The 16,825-nt window shown below is 50.0% G+C and overlaps 1 protein-coding gene across 1 annotated transcript; it reads left to right on the top strand.

Annotated features, from left to right (window-relative positions):
* The first annotated feature begins 9,636 nt into the window (after positions 1–9,636).
* LOC124651605 (purine permease 3-like) lies at positions 9,637–16,398 on the top strand. Its single transcript, XM_047190657.1, has 2 exons — positions 9,637–10,377; positions 16,003–16,398. Exons 1-2 carry the CDS (start codon positions 9,637–9,639, stop codon positions 16,333–16,335), a joined length of 1,074 nt encoding a protein of 357 aa, XP_047046613.1. The 3' UTR covers positions 16,336–16,398.
* Positions 16,399–16,825: the final 427 nt, after the last annotated feature.

Here is a 16,825-nt window from a genome sequence, read left to right as displayed (position 1 = left end):
CCCTAGAGCAACTGGCAGTGAGTGGGCTGCCCGATTTAGAAGTACTGCGTCTACGTTATGTGTTCTTTCTTAAGTCTTCAGTTACTAACCACACTACTAGGGAGTAGTTTCAGCAAAATAAACGAACTGACAATGTGCTTAAAAATATGACAGTACCCAGCGACACTCCGGCCGGTCCCTTCGACAGAGGGGACGTGTCCGTGACTCTCCCGGCGATCCCCGTGACGGAGGGGAGGGGGGCTGCAACGGAGAGGGTGGCGGCGGCTGGCGGCTGCAACGGAGGGACGGGCGACGGTGGCTAGCGGCTGCGACAGAGGGAGGGGAGGCGGCGGCGTCTAGCGGCTGCGATGATGAGAGGGGGTGGCCACGGCGGATGGCGGCTGCGACGGAGGAGAGGAGGCGTCCGCGGCGGCAGGCGGCTGCAATTGAGGAGAGGGGGCTAAGACGGGGGAGGGCGGCGGCGTCAGCGTTGATGGCGTGGCGGTGGGCACTCCTGGGAAGAAAAGGCAAGGCCGAGTGTTATGTGACTTGATGAGATCTTTTTTTAATTATGATTTGATGATTTGACTTTCGGAACGTCCGTTCTAAATTGTTATAGTAGTAGCATAATACCCGTGCTTGCTACGGAGACAACATCATCGACAGCACAGTAATGAGAAACAGGAAGGGACACTTGAATGGTGCGGTCATCCACAATCTCATACACATCATCTATAGCTATGGCACTGCCTTAGAGCAAGTCGGACAAAAGCGAAACTTCTAACTCTCAGTGTAGTAGAGCATCTCCGGCCGCGTCCCCCAAACTGTCTTTCAAACGACGCCAAATCAAACGTTTGGGGGACATGTTTCGTTCGTGCCGCGTTTGGGGGACATCGCTCCCCAGCCGCATCTCCCAAACGCGCCCCCAAAACTTAAAAATTAATTTTAATAGATAGAAGAAAACTCTGTACTAATATTCAAATCGGTGCAACATAAACAAATTACATATAAAAATTTCGAAAAAACATAATCAAATTACATATAATTTTTTTAAAACTACTTCTTCTTCTTTGATGGCCCCGCCTCGTCGTCCTCATCACGGTGGCGCTTCCTGCTCGTCACTTCTTCCAAAGAGGCGGTGTCGGTCGACGCGTCGGAGGAACTTGTGTCCTCCTCGTCGTTGACGGTGGTCACCGGCTGCGCCTTGGCCTTCGTTTCGCGTCCGCCTCCACCTTCGCCCGGGCCACCGCCGCCGTCGCCTCCTCAAACCCTTCCTCCTCCGCCTCCTCAAAGACATCTGAGTTTACATAATAACAATTCACGTTGGTGTTTCCGTTATTCATCAACTCCATGAGGCAATTAGTCCATCCTAGCAATAAGATTATCAACAGCAGCTACCAATCAATAATGTTTCCCCCCAAAAATTTTATAGAGGTAAGCAATCGGGCCAAAAGAAAAATTATAGCAGCAGGCCAAAGGCTAAGGCAATCGAGTAACAACAACAAAGCACGCATGACCGTACCAATCTCCTCTCTCGAGCTCTCACACAGCAGCAGAGGCGCTCAACCTATCTTTCTCATTCTCTCACTGACAGCTTCATAGCAGGATCACAGCCAGCAGCAACAACAACAATTAGTCCTGCTTGCTCCACCTCTCGTGTAGCCACAGCCACCATCCACAACTCCTGAGTGATTTCCGTCCCTTCCATCAAGCTCCCGTCCGACCTGGTGAAGGGCGGCCAGCACGCCGGGTCGGAGAATCATGGTCGGGCACTCAGTCTAGGTGCAGCCACCAGGCACCAGCGAGCCCGATCCAGGCCGCCGCCACGGCCAGAGAGAGGAGACGAGGAAGGTAAAGGGGCAAAAAGCAAAAAACGTTTCGCAGAGTTTTGTTGGGCCTCGGCCCAGCTGTTCGCGGGATGAAGCGCACGGAGCCACGAACAACGACACGCGTACACGTACCAACAACCGATCCGAATTTAATAGTTAAGATTAAGATTATAGAAGTTACACATCGATTTAATCAACAGTTACGAAAAATTATATTAGACGGAACCTAGATTCAATTAGACGGAACCTCGGTTCCGTGCCAATCAACGTAAAAGAGCTCTTTTTACATTAGAAATAGTTTAATGATTTCTATAACAATAACTTTTTAAAATTAGTTTCAGACATAGAGTTATATGCTCCCCCGGTTCAAAATAATCTCCCAAGGATGCGCCATTTAGCGAAGAACTAGAAAATAAAGCTATGACTGCTCATTTCAGATTATATGTACATTGTCTAGATTCAAATCCTTTGTGTAATATAATTGTTTATGTTAATTTGAATGGAGCTAGCTACCTAAATTCAACTACTTAATAGTATCATCCAGTCAGTTTTCTTCCAGTGAACAAGAGCTTCCCTTTCTGCCTCCGGAATCTTTTCACCATTGCTTAGGGCATCTCTAGCGGCGCGACGCAAACGGTCGATGAGCGACCGTTTTCGTCCGCTGTGAACGGAAATGCGTCCGGCACCACCTCTAGCGGGGCGACGCAAAGTGATCGGGCCGTCCGAGGAGACGCAAACCTGGCCCAAATATGCGCCCGGGATGCGTCTCCGCGGACGCTCCGTGGACGCGGAAAGTGTCCGCTCGCGTCTGACGGACGTTTTGTCTGGCCCACCAGGCAGTGACGCAGCGTCGATGCGTCTTCTCCGCCAGTACTGGCGCCGAGGCGTCACTTCGGCAGTCTGCAGCCGCGTAAACGGTGATGCCTCGCGTGGCGCGCGGCAGTCGCCTACCTCTGCGCACGTAGTAATAACGATGCCACGCGTGGCGCGGCCGTCGCCCTGCCTCCGACTTATATAAACAGGGGCGCGAGCATCTCATCTCATCTCCTCCCCACTAAACCCTAGCCGCCGCTTCCGCTCAGCCTCCACCAGATCCACCATGAGCAGCGCCGGACGCGGCCAGGCTGCTTCCGCTCAGCCTCCACCTTCACCTCCCACTCCACCTCCCCCTGCCTCCTCGAGCTCCGAGAAGTTCGACACCGACGACAGCATGGGCGACCTCCTCGACACGGTCAGGGACGCCAAGGCCTTGGCACTCGCGGCGCATGAAGCAGAGGAGGAGCTGGCGGGCCACGCGGCGTTGGACGCCGAGCTGGAGCAGCACAGGCTGGCGGCCGCCGCGGCCGCAGAGGACTCCGACTCCGAGATATCTTGGTCTTCCGATGACCCTGATGCGCCTACGCCGGAGGAGAGGGCGGCGGAGCAGAGGGTTATCGTCGAGTCTTTCGAGACGCTCAAGGACGACGCCGTGAGCGCGAGGCTGGAGCAGTGCCTGCAAGAGGACGCGGCGGCGCACCGAGCCATAGCAGCCGCACGGGAGGCGGCGGAGAAGCAGGCGATGGAGCGACGCAACGACAGTGCCGGCCCGTCCGGAAGCAAGTAGTCTAGTCTTCTAGATCTGCATTGTATAGTTTTTGTGCATTAAAATGTGTTACGATCTCACTACACCATACTAGCATCACACCAGTTCAGTGTTTGATTACATCAAGTGAGAGAGGAATTGGGAAGGGAACAGTTCAAAGGGAGGAGGAGGAAGGAGACGAGGAAGATAGTTCAGTTCATACATTGGTCAATCGACAAATCTCCCGATACACGACTTGGAAACAAATACTCCCAGCGCTCGCCCGGTTGGCGAGGCCTGCGTCGATGGGCCGACGTGGCGTCCTTGGATAGGCTGCTCACGGTGTCCACTCGGGCCCACTCACCCTCGCTGGCTTCCTACCAGCACGTCTCAGCCTCCTTTTCTGCTTGCCTGTCGACGTCAACGCCACATCAGAGTTCAGGTCCATGACATTACCCCCATCTTGTGAACCAGCTTGTCCCCAAGCTGGATGTTCAGGAAATCTTAGCAAGTTTTTGTAAGAACTTTATAACTTCAGAGATGTGGAAATCATCAAAATCTAAATCATTACAATCTAAAGCAATGGGATTATCATCCCCAAGGTTGGAAAAAATTTCAGCAGTTTTATCACAAGCAGTTTCAGCAGTTTTAGCAGTTCCAGGTAATTTTGCGCGCTTTGCACTAGGAGTAGAAGCATTGCCAACACCAATTATTTTACCATTGATAGTAGGAGGTGCAGCAACATGTGAAGAATTAGCATTGCTAGTGGTGGTAATAGTCCAAACTTTAGCTACATTACTCTTTCTAGCTAGTTTTTCATTTTCTTCTCTATCCCACCTAGCACGCAGTTCAGCCATTAATCTTATATTCTCATTAATTCTAACTTGGATGGCATTTGCTGTAGTAACAATTTTATTTTCAATATCCCTATTAGGCATAACTTTCGATTTCAAAAGATCAACATCAGAGGCAAGACTATCAACTCTAGAAACAAGAATATCAATTTTATTGAGCTTTTCCTCAACAGATTTGTTAAAGGCAGTTTGTGTACTAATAAATTCTTTAAGCATGGCTTCAAGTCCAGGGGGTGTATTCCTATTATTGTTGTAAGAATTCCCATAAGAATTAGCATAACCGTTACCATTATTATAAGGATATGGCCTATAGTTATTACTAGAATTGTTCAGATAAGCATTGTTGTTGAAATTATTATTTTTAATGAAGTTTACATCAACATGTTCTTCTTGGGCAACCAATGAAGCTAATGGAACATTATTAGGATCAACATTAGTCCTATCATTCACAAGCATAGACATACTAGCATCAACCTTATCATTCAAGGAGGAGGATTCTTCAACAGAATTTACCTTCTTACCTTGTGGAGCTCTTTCCGTGTGCCATTCAGAGTAATTAACCATCATATTATCAAGAAGCTTTGTTGCTTCACCAAGAGTGATGGACATAAAGGTACCTCCAGCAGCTGAATCCAATAAATTCCGCGAAGAAAAATTTAGTCCTGCATAGAAGGTTTGGATGATCATCCAAGTAGTCGATCCATGGGTTGGGCAATTTTTAACCAAAGATTTCATTCTTTCCCAAGCTTGAGCAACATGTTCATTATCCAATTGTTTAAAATTCATTATGCTACTCCTCAAAGATATAATTTTAGCAGGGGGATAATATCTACCAATAAAAGCATCCTTGCATTTAGTCCATGAATCAATACTATTCTTAGGCAGAGATAGCAACCAATCTTTAGCTCTTCCTCTTAATGAGAAAGGGAACAATTTTAATTTTATAATGTCACCATCTACATCTTTGTATTTTTTCATTTCACATAGTTCAACAAAACTATTGAGATGGGCAGCAGCATCATCAGAACTAACACCAGAAAATTGCTCTCTCATGACAAGATTAAGTAAAATAGGTTTAATTTCAAAGAATTCTGCTGTAGTAGCAGGTGGAGCAATAGGTGTGCATAAGAAATCATTATTATTTGTGCTAGTGAAGTCACACAACTTAGTATTTTCAGGGTTGGCCATTTTAGCAATAGTAAATAAAGCAAACTAGATAAAGTAAATGCAAGTATACTATTTTTTTTTGTGTTTTTGATATAGAGTGCAAGACAGTAAATAAAGTAAAACTAGCAACTAATTTTTTTGTGTTTTGATATAAGTGCAGCAAACAAAGTAGTAAATAAAATAAAGCAAGACAAAAACAAAGTAAAGAGATTGAGAAGTGGAGACTCCCCTTGCAGCGTGTCTTGATCTCCCCGGCAACGGCGCCAGAAAAAGAGCTTGATGGCGTGTATTTCACACGTTCGTTGGGCAACCCCAAGAGGAAGGTATGATGCGCACAGCAGCAAGTTTTCCCTCAGAAAGAAACCAAGGTTTATCGAACCAGGAGGATCCAAGAAGCACGTTGAAGGTTGATGGCGGCGGGATGTAGTGCGGCGCAACACCGGGGATTCCGGCGCCAACGTGGAACCTGCACAACACAACCAAAGTACTTTGCCCCAACGAAACAGGTGAGGTTGTCAATCTCACCGGCTTGCTGTAACAAAGGATTAACCGTATTGTGTGGAAGATGATTGTTTGCAGAGAAAATAGTAAAAACAAGTATTGCAGCAGATTTGTATTTCAGTATTAAAGAATGGACCGGGGTCCACAGTTCACTAGAGGTGTCTCTCCCATAAGATAAAAGCATGTTGGGTGAACAAATTACAGTCGGGCAATTGACAAATAGAGAGGGCATAACAATGCACATACATGACATGATAAGTATAGTGAGATTTAATTGGGCATTACGACAAAGTACATAGACCGCCATCCAACCGCATCTATGCCTAAAAAGTCCACCTTCAGAGTTATCGTCCGAACCCCCTCCGAGTATTAAGTTGCAAAGCAACGGACAATTGCATTAAGTATGGTGCGTAATGTAATCAACAACTACATCCTCGGACATAGCGCCAATGTTTTATCCCTAGTGGCAACATCACAACACAACCTTAGAACTTTACGTCACATGTCCCGGTATCAATGCAGGCATGAACCCACTATCGAGCATAAATACTCCCTCTTGGAGTTAAAAGCAAAAACTTGGCCGGAGCCTCTACTAGTAACGGAGAGCATGCAAGATCATAAACAACACATATGTAATAACTCGATAATTAACATGACATGGTATTCTCTATCCATCGGATCTCGACAAACACAACATAGAGTATTACAGATAGATGATCTTGATCATGTTAGGCAGCTCACAAGATCCAACAATGAAGCACAATGAGGAGAAGACAACCATCTAGCTACTGCTATGGACCCATAGTCCAGGGGTGAACTACTCACTCATCACTCCGGAGGCGACCATGGCGGTGTAGATTCCTCCGGGAGATGAATCCCCTCTCCGGCAGGGTGCCGGAGGAGATCTCCAGAATCCCCCGAGATGGGATCGGCGGCGGCGGCGTCTCAGTGAGGTTTTCCGTATCGTGGTTTTTCGCATCAGGGGTTTCGCGACGGAGGCTTTAAGTAGGCGGAAGGGCGAGTCGGGGCCCGACGAGGGCCCACACCACGGGCGGCGCGGGCCCCCCTTGGCCGCGCCGCCATGTGGTTTGGCCACCTCGTGGCCCCACTTCGTATGCTCTTCGGTCTTCCGGAAGGTTCGTGGCGAAATAGGCCCCCGGGTCTTTGTTTCGTCCAATTCCGAGAATATTTCGTTACTAGGATTTCGAAACCAAAAACAGCAGAAAACGAGAGCGGCACTTCGGCATCTTGTTAATAGGTTAGTTCCAGAAAATGCACGAATATGACATAAAGTGTGCATAAAACATGTAGGTATCATCAATAATATGGCATAGAACATAAGAAATTATCGATACGTCGGAGACGTATCAGTATCCAGATCGTCGGGACGTTGTATCATAACTACTGCTTTAATCTCCCTAATCAAGCCTTCAATAAAGCGAGTAACAAAGAAAGTGGGATCAATGTCGCTTTATAAGCTAGCATATGATGCTTGAGTGTGTTAAATTTTTCGATGTACTCCACAACAATATCAGTTTGCCTCAATTTAAACATCTGTCTATACAACATTTGGTATTGTCCTCTATCAAATTGTTTGCTTAGTTTCTCATTCAATTGATCCCAAGTCATGTTTTCTAATTGGTGCTCAATACTATTCAACCACATCGCTGCTTCACTAGTAAAATGCATAGTGGCATACTCAACCCGATGACTGTCATCCACCGAAAACAGACGAAAGTATTTCTCAGCTGCGCGTTGCCACAGTCTAGGGTTCTCCCCTTCAAACTTAGGAAATTCAGTTGGAGGAGGTGATGGTTTTGGTTGAGACACTATCTCAGGAGATTGATTCTTCGAAACAGGAATAAGAGCTAAGGATTTGTCGGTGTTTTCGGTACCTGTGACCGGGGTGGACAGTGAAACAAGCGATTGCTCCACTGTCTCGCCCCCGGTGAGGAGTTCTTCGCCGTGGCCGGTTTGCCCGGAGCCCTGCTCCCGTGATGTTGCGCGCGCGTTGTGCGGCGCAAGAGGAACCGGCAACGCTGCGGCTCCCGGCGGTGTGCCGAGGGCGCTGAGGCCGACCCCCACCACCACCCGATCCACTTGCTTGCGAATCGCGTCGAGGGACGCCGTCAGATCCACGACCTGCGCGTCCACTCCTTCTCACCATGAATTGGTTTGCTGGAGGGAACTCGAGTTGGCGTCGAACTTGCCGTCTACCGCCGCCAACCCTGCCTTGACCTCTCCAAGCTCCCCCTTGAATTCCGCTCGCATGGCGGCGAGCTGCCGCAGAACTTCATCCATCCGGTCGTCGAGGGCGTTGATCCGGCCCGAAGTAGCCCACCGAGTTTGGTGTGGGCGATCCAGAGCTTGATCCCGTCAGGCAACCCAAATCGAGCCACCCAAGCAGAGGCGTTCCTTACGGAAACTTTGTGCCGATCCCCAATAGGAATCAGCGCCTTCCGATCGGGATTTACAACTCAGATCGAGGATATTTTACACGCGGAACAGGAGCGCCGGCGAATCTGATACCATATGTTACGATCTCACTACACCATACTAGCATCACACCAGTTCAGTGTTTGATTACATCAAGTGAGAGAGGAATTGGGAAGGGAACAGTTCAAAGGGAGGAGGAGGAAGGAGACGAGGAAGATAGTTCAGTTCATACATTGGTCAATCGACAAATCTCCTGATACACGACTTGGAAACAAATACTCCCAGCGCTCTGCCCAGTTGGCGAGGCCTGCGTCGATGGGCCGACGTGGCGTCCTTGGATAGGCTGCTCACGGTGTCCACTCGGGCCCACTCACCCTCGCTGGCTTCCTACCAGCACGTCTCAGCCTCCTTTTCTGCTTGCCTGTCGACGTCAACGCCACATCAGAGTTCAGGTCCATGACAAAATGTATTACTTTTTATTTTTTTAAATGCGTTGCAAATCTAAAAATGGGTCGCCCCGGTGGACGCACACCCATATTCAAACGGACACTCGGACAAAATATATCCGCGGGGCGATGCAAATGGACGCTCGCGACCACTTTTGGGCGTCCGAAATGCGTCACCCCGTTGGAGATGCCCTTACCCAAGGAGTCACGGTGTACATATATTTGTAGATAGAACCATCTGTCTACACGCCTATTGATTTATATTTGATGATACTGTTTGTTCCCGTGCTATTAAGGTATCTTAGGTACGATACTTTGCAGCCATCGTACTCTGTCTAGATCAAAATTTACAATATATTTTGACATTTCTATATTCCGAATTTAACATTTTCTTGAACAAAATCAGGGCAGCAACGCGTGCCTTCATGATCTAGTGTATATCTAAACCAGCTCTATGAAATCTACGGCATCTAATTTGGAACAGAGTGAGTACGTAGGATAATTCAATGGTCTCCAGTCTGTTACCCATTCAGTGCAATAAGTAGCGACCAAACTATCCGATGCAATAGGCTACCAGTGCCTACCTACCTACAACAAGTTTTGGCGATTACTCCGTAAAATCATATCACAATAACTGGCAACCAAGCCTGTACCAACAAGTCAACAAATTTGTCAATTCATATCGGCAGCCAGCCGTCCGTCCGGCGTCACTCGCCCTCGTCTCCAAGAATTGCAGTCTTGAACATCGCTAGCTTCCCAAAAAATGCAGTCTTAAACATCACCAGCCAGCCAGCCTCGACCGCGCGCATAGAGAAACAGCACTCGGACACGCACGTACGTACTGCAGTACTGGTAACGTAGGCATGGACGTGGAAGCGCCACTCACACCGCCGCTGGCGCCGCGCGGCAAGGGGATGCACTGGCTCCTCGTGGCGATCAACTGCGGGATGCTCGCGCTGGGGAACACCGCCGGGCCGCTCCTCACCCGCCTCTACTACAGCAAGGGCGGTCACCGGCAGTGGCTCTCCGCGTGGCTCGAGACCGCCGGCTGGCCGCTGCTGCTGATTCCCGTGCTGGCGTCCTACGTCGCCCGACGGGCGCGCGACCCCAGCGCGCCGCTGCTCCTCACCCGCCCGCGGATACTGCTCGCCGCCGCGGGGCTCGGGCTCGCCACCGGCGCCGACAACTTCCTCTACGCCTACGGCCTCTCCTTCCTGCCGGTCTCCACCTCCGCCATCCTCAGCTCCACGCAGCTCGCCTTCACCGTCTTCTTCGCGTTCCTCATCGTGCGGCAGCGGCTGACGGCCTTCTCCGTCAACGCCGTGGCGCTGGCCACGATCGGTTCCCTGGTGCTGGCCCTGCACGCATCCTCGGATCGCCCAGCCGGGGTGAGCAGGGAGCAGTACTGGCTGGGCTTCTTCCTCAGTCTCGGCGCCGCGGCGCTCTACGGGCTCGTGCTGCCGCTCGTCGAGCTCACCTACAAGCGCGCCGCGGGCGGCGGCCGCGTGGTCACGTACGCGCTGGTGGTCGAGATGCAGCTGGTCATGGCCCTCTTCGCCACCGCGTTCTGCACCGTCGGCATGGTCGTCAACAACGATTTCCAGGTGCCCCACGCTTGTCCCTCTCCCTGCACTTGTCCTACCCTCTCTCTTGTCAATTTCCAGGTTCTACCGTTCTACGTCTCAATCGTGTCCATTTAGAGCATGTCTAACAGACCCTTATAACCCGCCCACCCCGTAAAATTCCGGCGGAATACGGGACAGGAGCGATTTGGGCCGTCTAGCAGGCCCCGTATTTGGGCCGGCCCGTTTCGGCGGAATACGGGGCCCAGGAAATCAGCCCTGCCGCCCCCTACTTATACCGGGCGCAGGTGCGAGTGAGGGGTTAACCCCTCACTCGCAACCCTAGCTCCGCCGTGCGCCGCCGCCTCCGTAGTTAGCTCCGGCGAGCAATCCCGCCCACCCCAGCTCCGCATTTCGACCGCTGTTCGGCTTGTACGCTCGCGGCCGCAGTACCGCCTCGCCGGCGAGCGGATCGAAGCGATCCCGCTCGCCGGACACCGTGGAGGAGGCGTGGCGGCGCCAATGCAAGCGCTCCGCCCAGGGGAGTCGCCGTGCGGCGTGCGCGGTACGCCGACGCGCTTTACGTGCCGGATTCGCTCCGGGAGTTCACCGCGGGTGGGCGGTGGTGCCGACAAGACCCGCCGCTCAAGCCGATGAGCGGCGTCGCCTTCGAGAAGTGGCGCGCCGGCCGGGAGCGTGACCGCGCGTCGAAGGCGGCATGGGCGGCGCGCATCGGCAGCACCGGCGGCGGAGGAAGCGGAGGAGATCCGCGAGCCGGCGAGGAGGAAGCGGAGACGGCGAGAGGAGGAGGCGGCCTTCCTGCAGGCGGTGGCCGCATCCGAGAAGGATGCCGCCGAGAAGGCTCGGGCGGAGGCAGAGGAGGAGGCGGCGGCCATCGCCGCCGTCCGGGAATTCCAGGCGCGGGAGGCGCAGGAGGAGGCGGCCTCCATCGCGTTCATCCCATTCGTCATCCTTGACGAATAGATGTAGGATAGATATAGGTATGATCGCAATGTATGTATGATCCGTAGTATGATCAATGAAGATGAACTTCCCGGGGTTTTAATTTTTGAAAATACGGGGCGAAATACAGGGTCTACTAGACGGAATGGCTCTTCCGTTAGTAATTTTTCGATACAGACCGAAATACAAGCATTATACGAGGCATAGAAATACGGGACCTGTTAGACATGCTCTTACAGGTTCCAACAAAGGATTGCACTAATCCTACTCTCTCTGCTAGGCCGGTCGAGTGGTAGATGACTTGTACGTCTCGTGTTTAGTTCCAAGTTCCGACAAAGGATTGCACTGACCTATAGATATGGGTAGCAGCATAGCGTTGAGCTTCTCCGGACGATCAAATCCCCGATCCCCGATCCGCTACCGTACGATGCGAACGGTTGGACCGCGTGATCTAGCTCAGCTATTAACTCACTCGTCCTTCCCTAAATACACTACGCCGCTACTTTTTTTTCGATAAAGGATGCTTTATTATTTTTGGGAAGCAATTACATCCAGTCTCTGCATAATCAGGATGCACACATCCATTTAAGTATCTGGATTCAAAGTAAATACAAACTAGGCGAAATACATATCGAAGCGATGAATCATATAACACCTAAGATGAGAGTGGCGCTACAATCCGTAGACTATGCTGCCACCCATGTAGGGAAAAAATATCATACTACACCACTACTGCCGTGCAGCTAATCTTTACCGTGAGCCATCGCACGCAAAGAAATCTTTGCCGCGTACGGCAAAGAACAAAGGCACGGCAAAAATAGGCATGAGTGCACGGCAAATAATTAAGGCAGCACGGTAAAGAGGTCTTTGCCTAGTGTTTTTAACAAACGCACGGTAAAGCAAGCTTTTGCCTAGTGTTTTTAACAAACGCACAGCAAAGCAAGCCTTTACCTAGTGTAAGCGCATGACAAAAATGTAAAAACTGGATTTTTTCTCAGCTCAAAACGCGTGGCGTGGTATAGTTATCAACAAATGAACACTTAGCCTAGTGGTAAGGTTGCATGTTTTCCCTACTCTACGTCCTAGGTTCAAATCCCAGATCGGACTATTTGGGGCTTTTTTTAGATAAAACATGTTTGGCACACGGTAAAGAAGCGACCTTTGTTGTGTGGCGTCGCAACCGAAGTCTTATTTTCCCATAGTGCGCACCCTCATCTTCGGCAGTGTGTGATAAAACATGTTTGGCACACGGTAAAGAAGCGACCTTTGTTGTGTGGCGTCGCAATCGAAGTCTTATTTTCCCATAGTGCGCACCCTCATCTTCGGCAGTGTGTGCGCTCTGCCTGATCTCCATCTCCATATCCGGCGACCTGCCACCTCCAGCAGCCGCCGCGTCGAATCCTGGCCATCTCTGGCAGCCGGGGCGGTCCGGTGGAAGTGCCGCCCATGGTAGCTCCGGCGTCGCCCGCTCGCAGCATCGACGGCAGTGGTGCCTCGAAGCAACCACGACAGAAGCAAGCATCAATAGCGGCTACGACAAGCAACTCATAGCAACCACGTCAGCGGCGGCTCGCAGCAAACGGTGCTGGTGGCAAAGTAGCAGCCGCGGTGGTGGCAAGCAGCAACATCGGTGGCGGCTCGCAGCAAACGGCGCCGGCGGCAACGCAGTAGCCGCGGTAGCAGAAAGAAACAACGTCGACGGTGGGTCGCAGCAACGGCCTCGGCGGCTCGCAGCAACCGCGACAACGGCAAGCAGCAACGTCAACGGCGGCTCGCAGCAACCGGGGCGGCAAGTAGCAACGGCGTCGGCGGCAAGCAGCAACCGCGACAGCGGCAAGCAGCAACGACGCGGGCAGCTCGTAGCCACCGGGGCGGCGGCTAGCAGCAAACATCGACGGCTGCAAAGCAGCAGTCGCGGTGGCAGCAAGTAACAGTGGTGCCGACGGCAAAGCAGCCGCCGCGGTGGTGGCAAACAGAAAGGGGAATCGGACGCAGTGGGCTCGAACGCGGGTCGCGGGCAGCTCAACCCCACACCGCCAGCCATCCGATCGACGCCCAGATCCCGGTTTTCCTATAGATATATACGAGTACTAGAGATATCTCTTATAGTTATTTCATCCAGTAGTTAACACGCTTATAACAAAACAAAACTTCAAAATTTCAGGGCCAGGCGTGTTTGGCCTTTGGAGACGGTAGCAATATCGGAGCTCCCGGGGCAAAGCTTCGTTGGCCGGAAAATATTGGCCTCATTGTAACATAGCACACACGAGTCACTGAAATAATTAGATATTTAGCAAGTAGCATGCACAACCACAGTGGTACACACCACATGGTAAACGCAAATTATCCTGGTGATACAACCATAGTGCAAACTTCTAATCATCGTTCGTTCCTCGTCGATGTGCCTTGCGCTCAAGATGCCACCTTGTTCTTCCTCTTCGCGGCAGAGCAATTGATGCGTCGTGTGGCAAACTGGCAATACAATCACCAACATGATGTGCCATGAGGGACGATCAAAATGAGAAGGGGAGAGTGAGCAGTTAGAGAATTTATGACATGTGTTTCCAAAGGGACGCATCACCTCTATTTCTTTCCACACGCGTGCAACCAAGATGACGCTTTGAGCTTCGTTAGTCCTAGCTTCACGGAAACTTGTGATTCGACAGTTCCCTCAGGGACTGGCTCGGAGGTGTTTTAGAATCCGTGCTGGCCACAATGTCAAGGGATCTTAGGTAATTTAACGAGCCGATTTAGTCTCCCCGAGCATGGCTAGAGGTTAGACTAGTCACAATGGAAAATATCATATACTAGTATCATGCACATGATACTATCCCACAATGCAGAGTATCATAAGATAGTATTATGGTATCATCATATTTAATGTTTTGTAGAATTTTAATGTAAATTGATGTACATAATGTGTTTGCCACTAAGTTTTCTAGTTTTACGTGCCATGATACGGTATCATATTATGATACCACTCTCATCTCTCACCTCATTAATTGATGCGCCACATCAGATTTTTGCCAACATGGCATACATGATAGTACTTATGATACTCCCATTGTGGCTAGTCTTATGTGGGCTACCAAACATGTCCTAGGAGCGCGTAGGAGTAGATTTTTATGCGGGTTATGAGTGACAATATTTTTGCTAGATCACTTATGGAATGATTGAAACGTTAAGAATGAGGCACTGACTAGTTTACGCCTATACTTGTTCAATATCGGCAATGACCCATAGAACAAAGACTTGCTCCCTAAGAGAAAATCTATAAGATCTTGGGTAAGTGCCCAAACCAGTTTAACTCTGGCGTTTATACGGTTTGGGCTGAATTCACACCTCGAAAAGATCCCGCTAAATGGTCAGTCAGGAAAAAGTTATCCAGGGTACTCGATACCGGCCAATAACGTGCTACATACCCGGGGTGGATGGATGAATCCATGTGTCATCATCCCAATTTCCCCACCTTGAACCACCTCCTCCGTTGCCCATTTAGACCGCCCTTCCTAGCCTCTGCCAAACGATTCCCGCTCACCCCTCCCCCAGGATCTCCACAATGTGGCCGATCAATAACTCAGGATCAGCTTGTGGAGGGTCTTCGACATCGCCAATAGGTCACAGACCCCTCTCCATCGTCGAGTTCCGTGAGCGGAAAGAGCACCTTCGTGCATGCCAAAGGACGCACAAGCCTAGTTGATGAGGCTCAGCACGTGGATCTTTGGTCACCGCACTCCCAGAGAGGAGGAGCGCTCCCGGGCGGCGATATAGACAGAGTACATGGTGGAGCTGTTGTCGTCCTCTTCCGACGAATAGGAGGAGGTGGAGGCCGACGACAACTCCAAGGAGGAGGAGGTCATTCCCACGCCCAAGTCTACGCCCGAGATAGAAGAAACTCCACCAAGTCCTTCGTCAGTTCGGTTCGCACGGCCGTCCGCGAGGAGCGGCACCGTCGGCAGGTCAAGGCGTACGATGTGTACCAGCTCGAGGTGGGTCTCTTCGCCTCCTAGCAACATGAAGCGAATCGTGCAGCATGGTGCGCCGATGTTGTGTTGCACGGACTCTTCCTCCAACAAGGACGAGTGAGGTGTCGATGCCTCCACGTCCTGATGCATAGTGAAGTACCATCTGCCACTGACGCATGTGCGTCCTCTTAGGGTTAGGTTTAGATTTAGGTAACATAATCTATGTTTAGATCATAGATAATTAGTGAATCGTTTTTAAATTATGTTTATGATGAATTAACGTTGTGAAAAATTTCGTGTAAAGAAATTTTAGCAAACTCTTACTAGGCGCACGCATGCCGTATCACAGAGGCTAGCTATAGCCTATAGGTAGCGTCGCTGCGTTTCAGGATCCAGTGCAGTGCATTGAGCTAGCTAGGTGGCGTACACCATATACAACTACTTAATTATTTGGCAAATCAAATACAATATCATTTAATTATGCAAGTTATTTGTTAAAAAATAACGTATTTCATAGTATCAAATAAATTTAAAGATATCCGCAAAAAAATTTAAACATAGTTTACATATTTAAATAAAATGAGACAAGAGGGCTATTGTCCTACGTGGTTCCAAGTGTGCTGAACCAAAATGTTTTGAAGTTGTAAGTGAGTTGCCCTTTTTAATTGATTTCATGATGCACATGGAGTAACTCTTGGACGTTGCTTATGGATGTTTGCTGTTGCGTTCGTGTCTGCAGGCGATTGTGACAGAAGCGCGGGCATTCGAGCTAGGGGAGGCGCGGTACTACACGGTGTTGGTGTGGAGCGCCATCCTGTGGCAATTCTTCTTCCTCGGCAACGTGGGTGTCATCTTCTGCGTCCACACGCTCTTCACCGGGATCCTCATGGCGGCATGCATCCCAGTGACGGAGGTGTTGGGCGTCCTCTTCCTCCATGAGAAGTTCAGCAGCGAGAAGGGTGTGGCACTCGTGTTGTCCCTCTGGGGCCTCGCCTCCTACTCCTACGGTGAGTACACTGAGGCCCACGCCAACAAGAAGAAAGTGGCCTTGTCCGAAGCCCAAATTTCCTAGCCTCCGGGGCATCTTCCTGTGGGGCATATTCGGTGATCGGAAGATAACGGTGGCTTTGGACATATGTCAGGCCACTATGTTGTTCTTTTCCCGACATTTGACCTGAACCTTACATATGTGAATTAAAGTCCATTAGCTTATGATATTGTCTATTTTCTACTAGTGTTTGAACTCCACAACCCTGGTATTTAGTAGATGTTGTGTAACTGTGCGTGTATGGTGATGGTGTGGTGTGTATGTGTATCTCCTTTTAACTGTTATTTCCTTAAAAGTACTTATAGAAAAGGAAATATTATTCATTGCTCCTCACTATTAGCTCAAATGTCATCTCAATAGAGGAAAAGTTCCCCCAAACCCCCAAAGATGTTAGTGTTTTAAGATGCAATGTGTGAATTTTAATTATTCATTGCTCAAGGAAATATACCAGATTCAAAAAACTAGAACACAAACAACAAAAAATATTAAGCATGACAACGGGTAGGCTATACGT

This window comes from Lolium rigidum, chromosome 5 (assembly GCF_022539505.1).
Source record: "Lolium rigidum isolate FL_2022 chromosome 5, APGP_CSIRO_Lrig_0.1, whole genome shotgun sequence".
NCBI classification, from domain to species: domain Eukaryota; kingdom Viridiplantae; phylum Streptophyta; class Magnoliopsida; order Poales; family Poaceae; genus Lolium; species Lolium rigidum.
The sequence above is the reverse complement of the archived record's forward strand: the minus strand, read 5'-3'. Positions and strand labels throughout refer to the sequence as shown.

What these genes read in the sequence shown, in the direction of transcription:
- LOC124651605 (XM_047190657.1), top strand. Translation starts at nt 9,637, where the DNA reads ATGGACGTGGAAGCGCCACTCACACCGCCGCTGGCGCCGCGCGGCAAG. An exon ending in TCGTCAACAACGATTTCCAG is followed by an intron (nt 10,378 to 16,002) that starts GTGCCCCACGCT and finishes TCGTGTCTGCAG; the next exon opens with GCGATTGTGACAGAAGCGCG.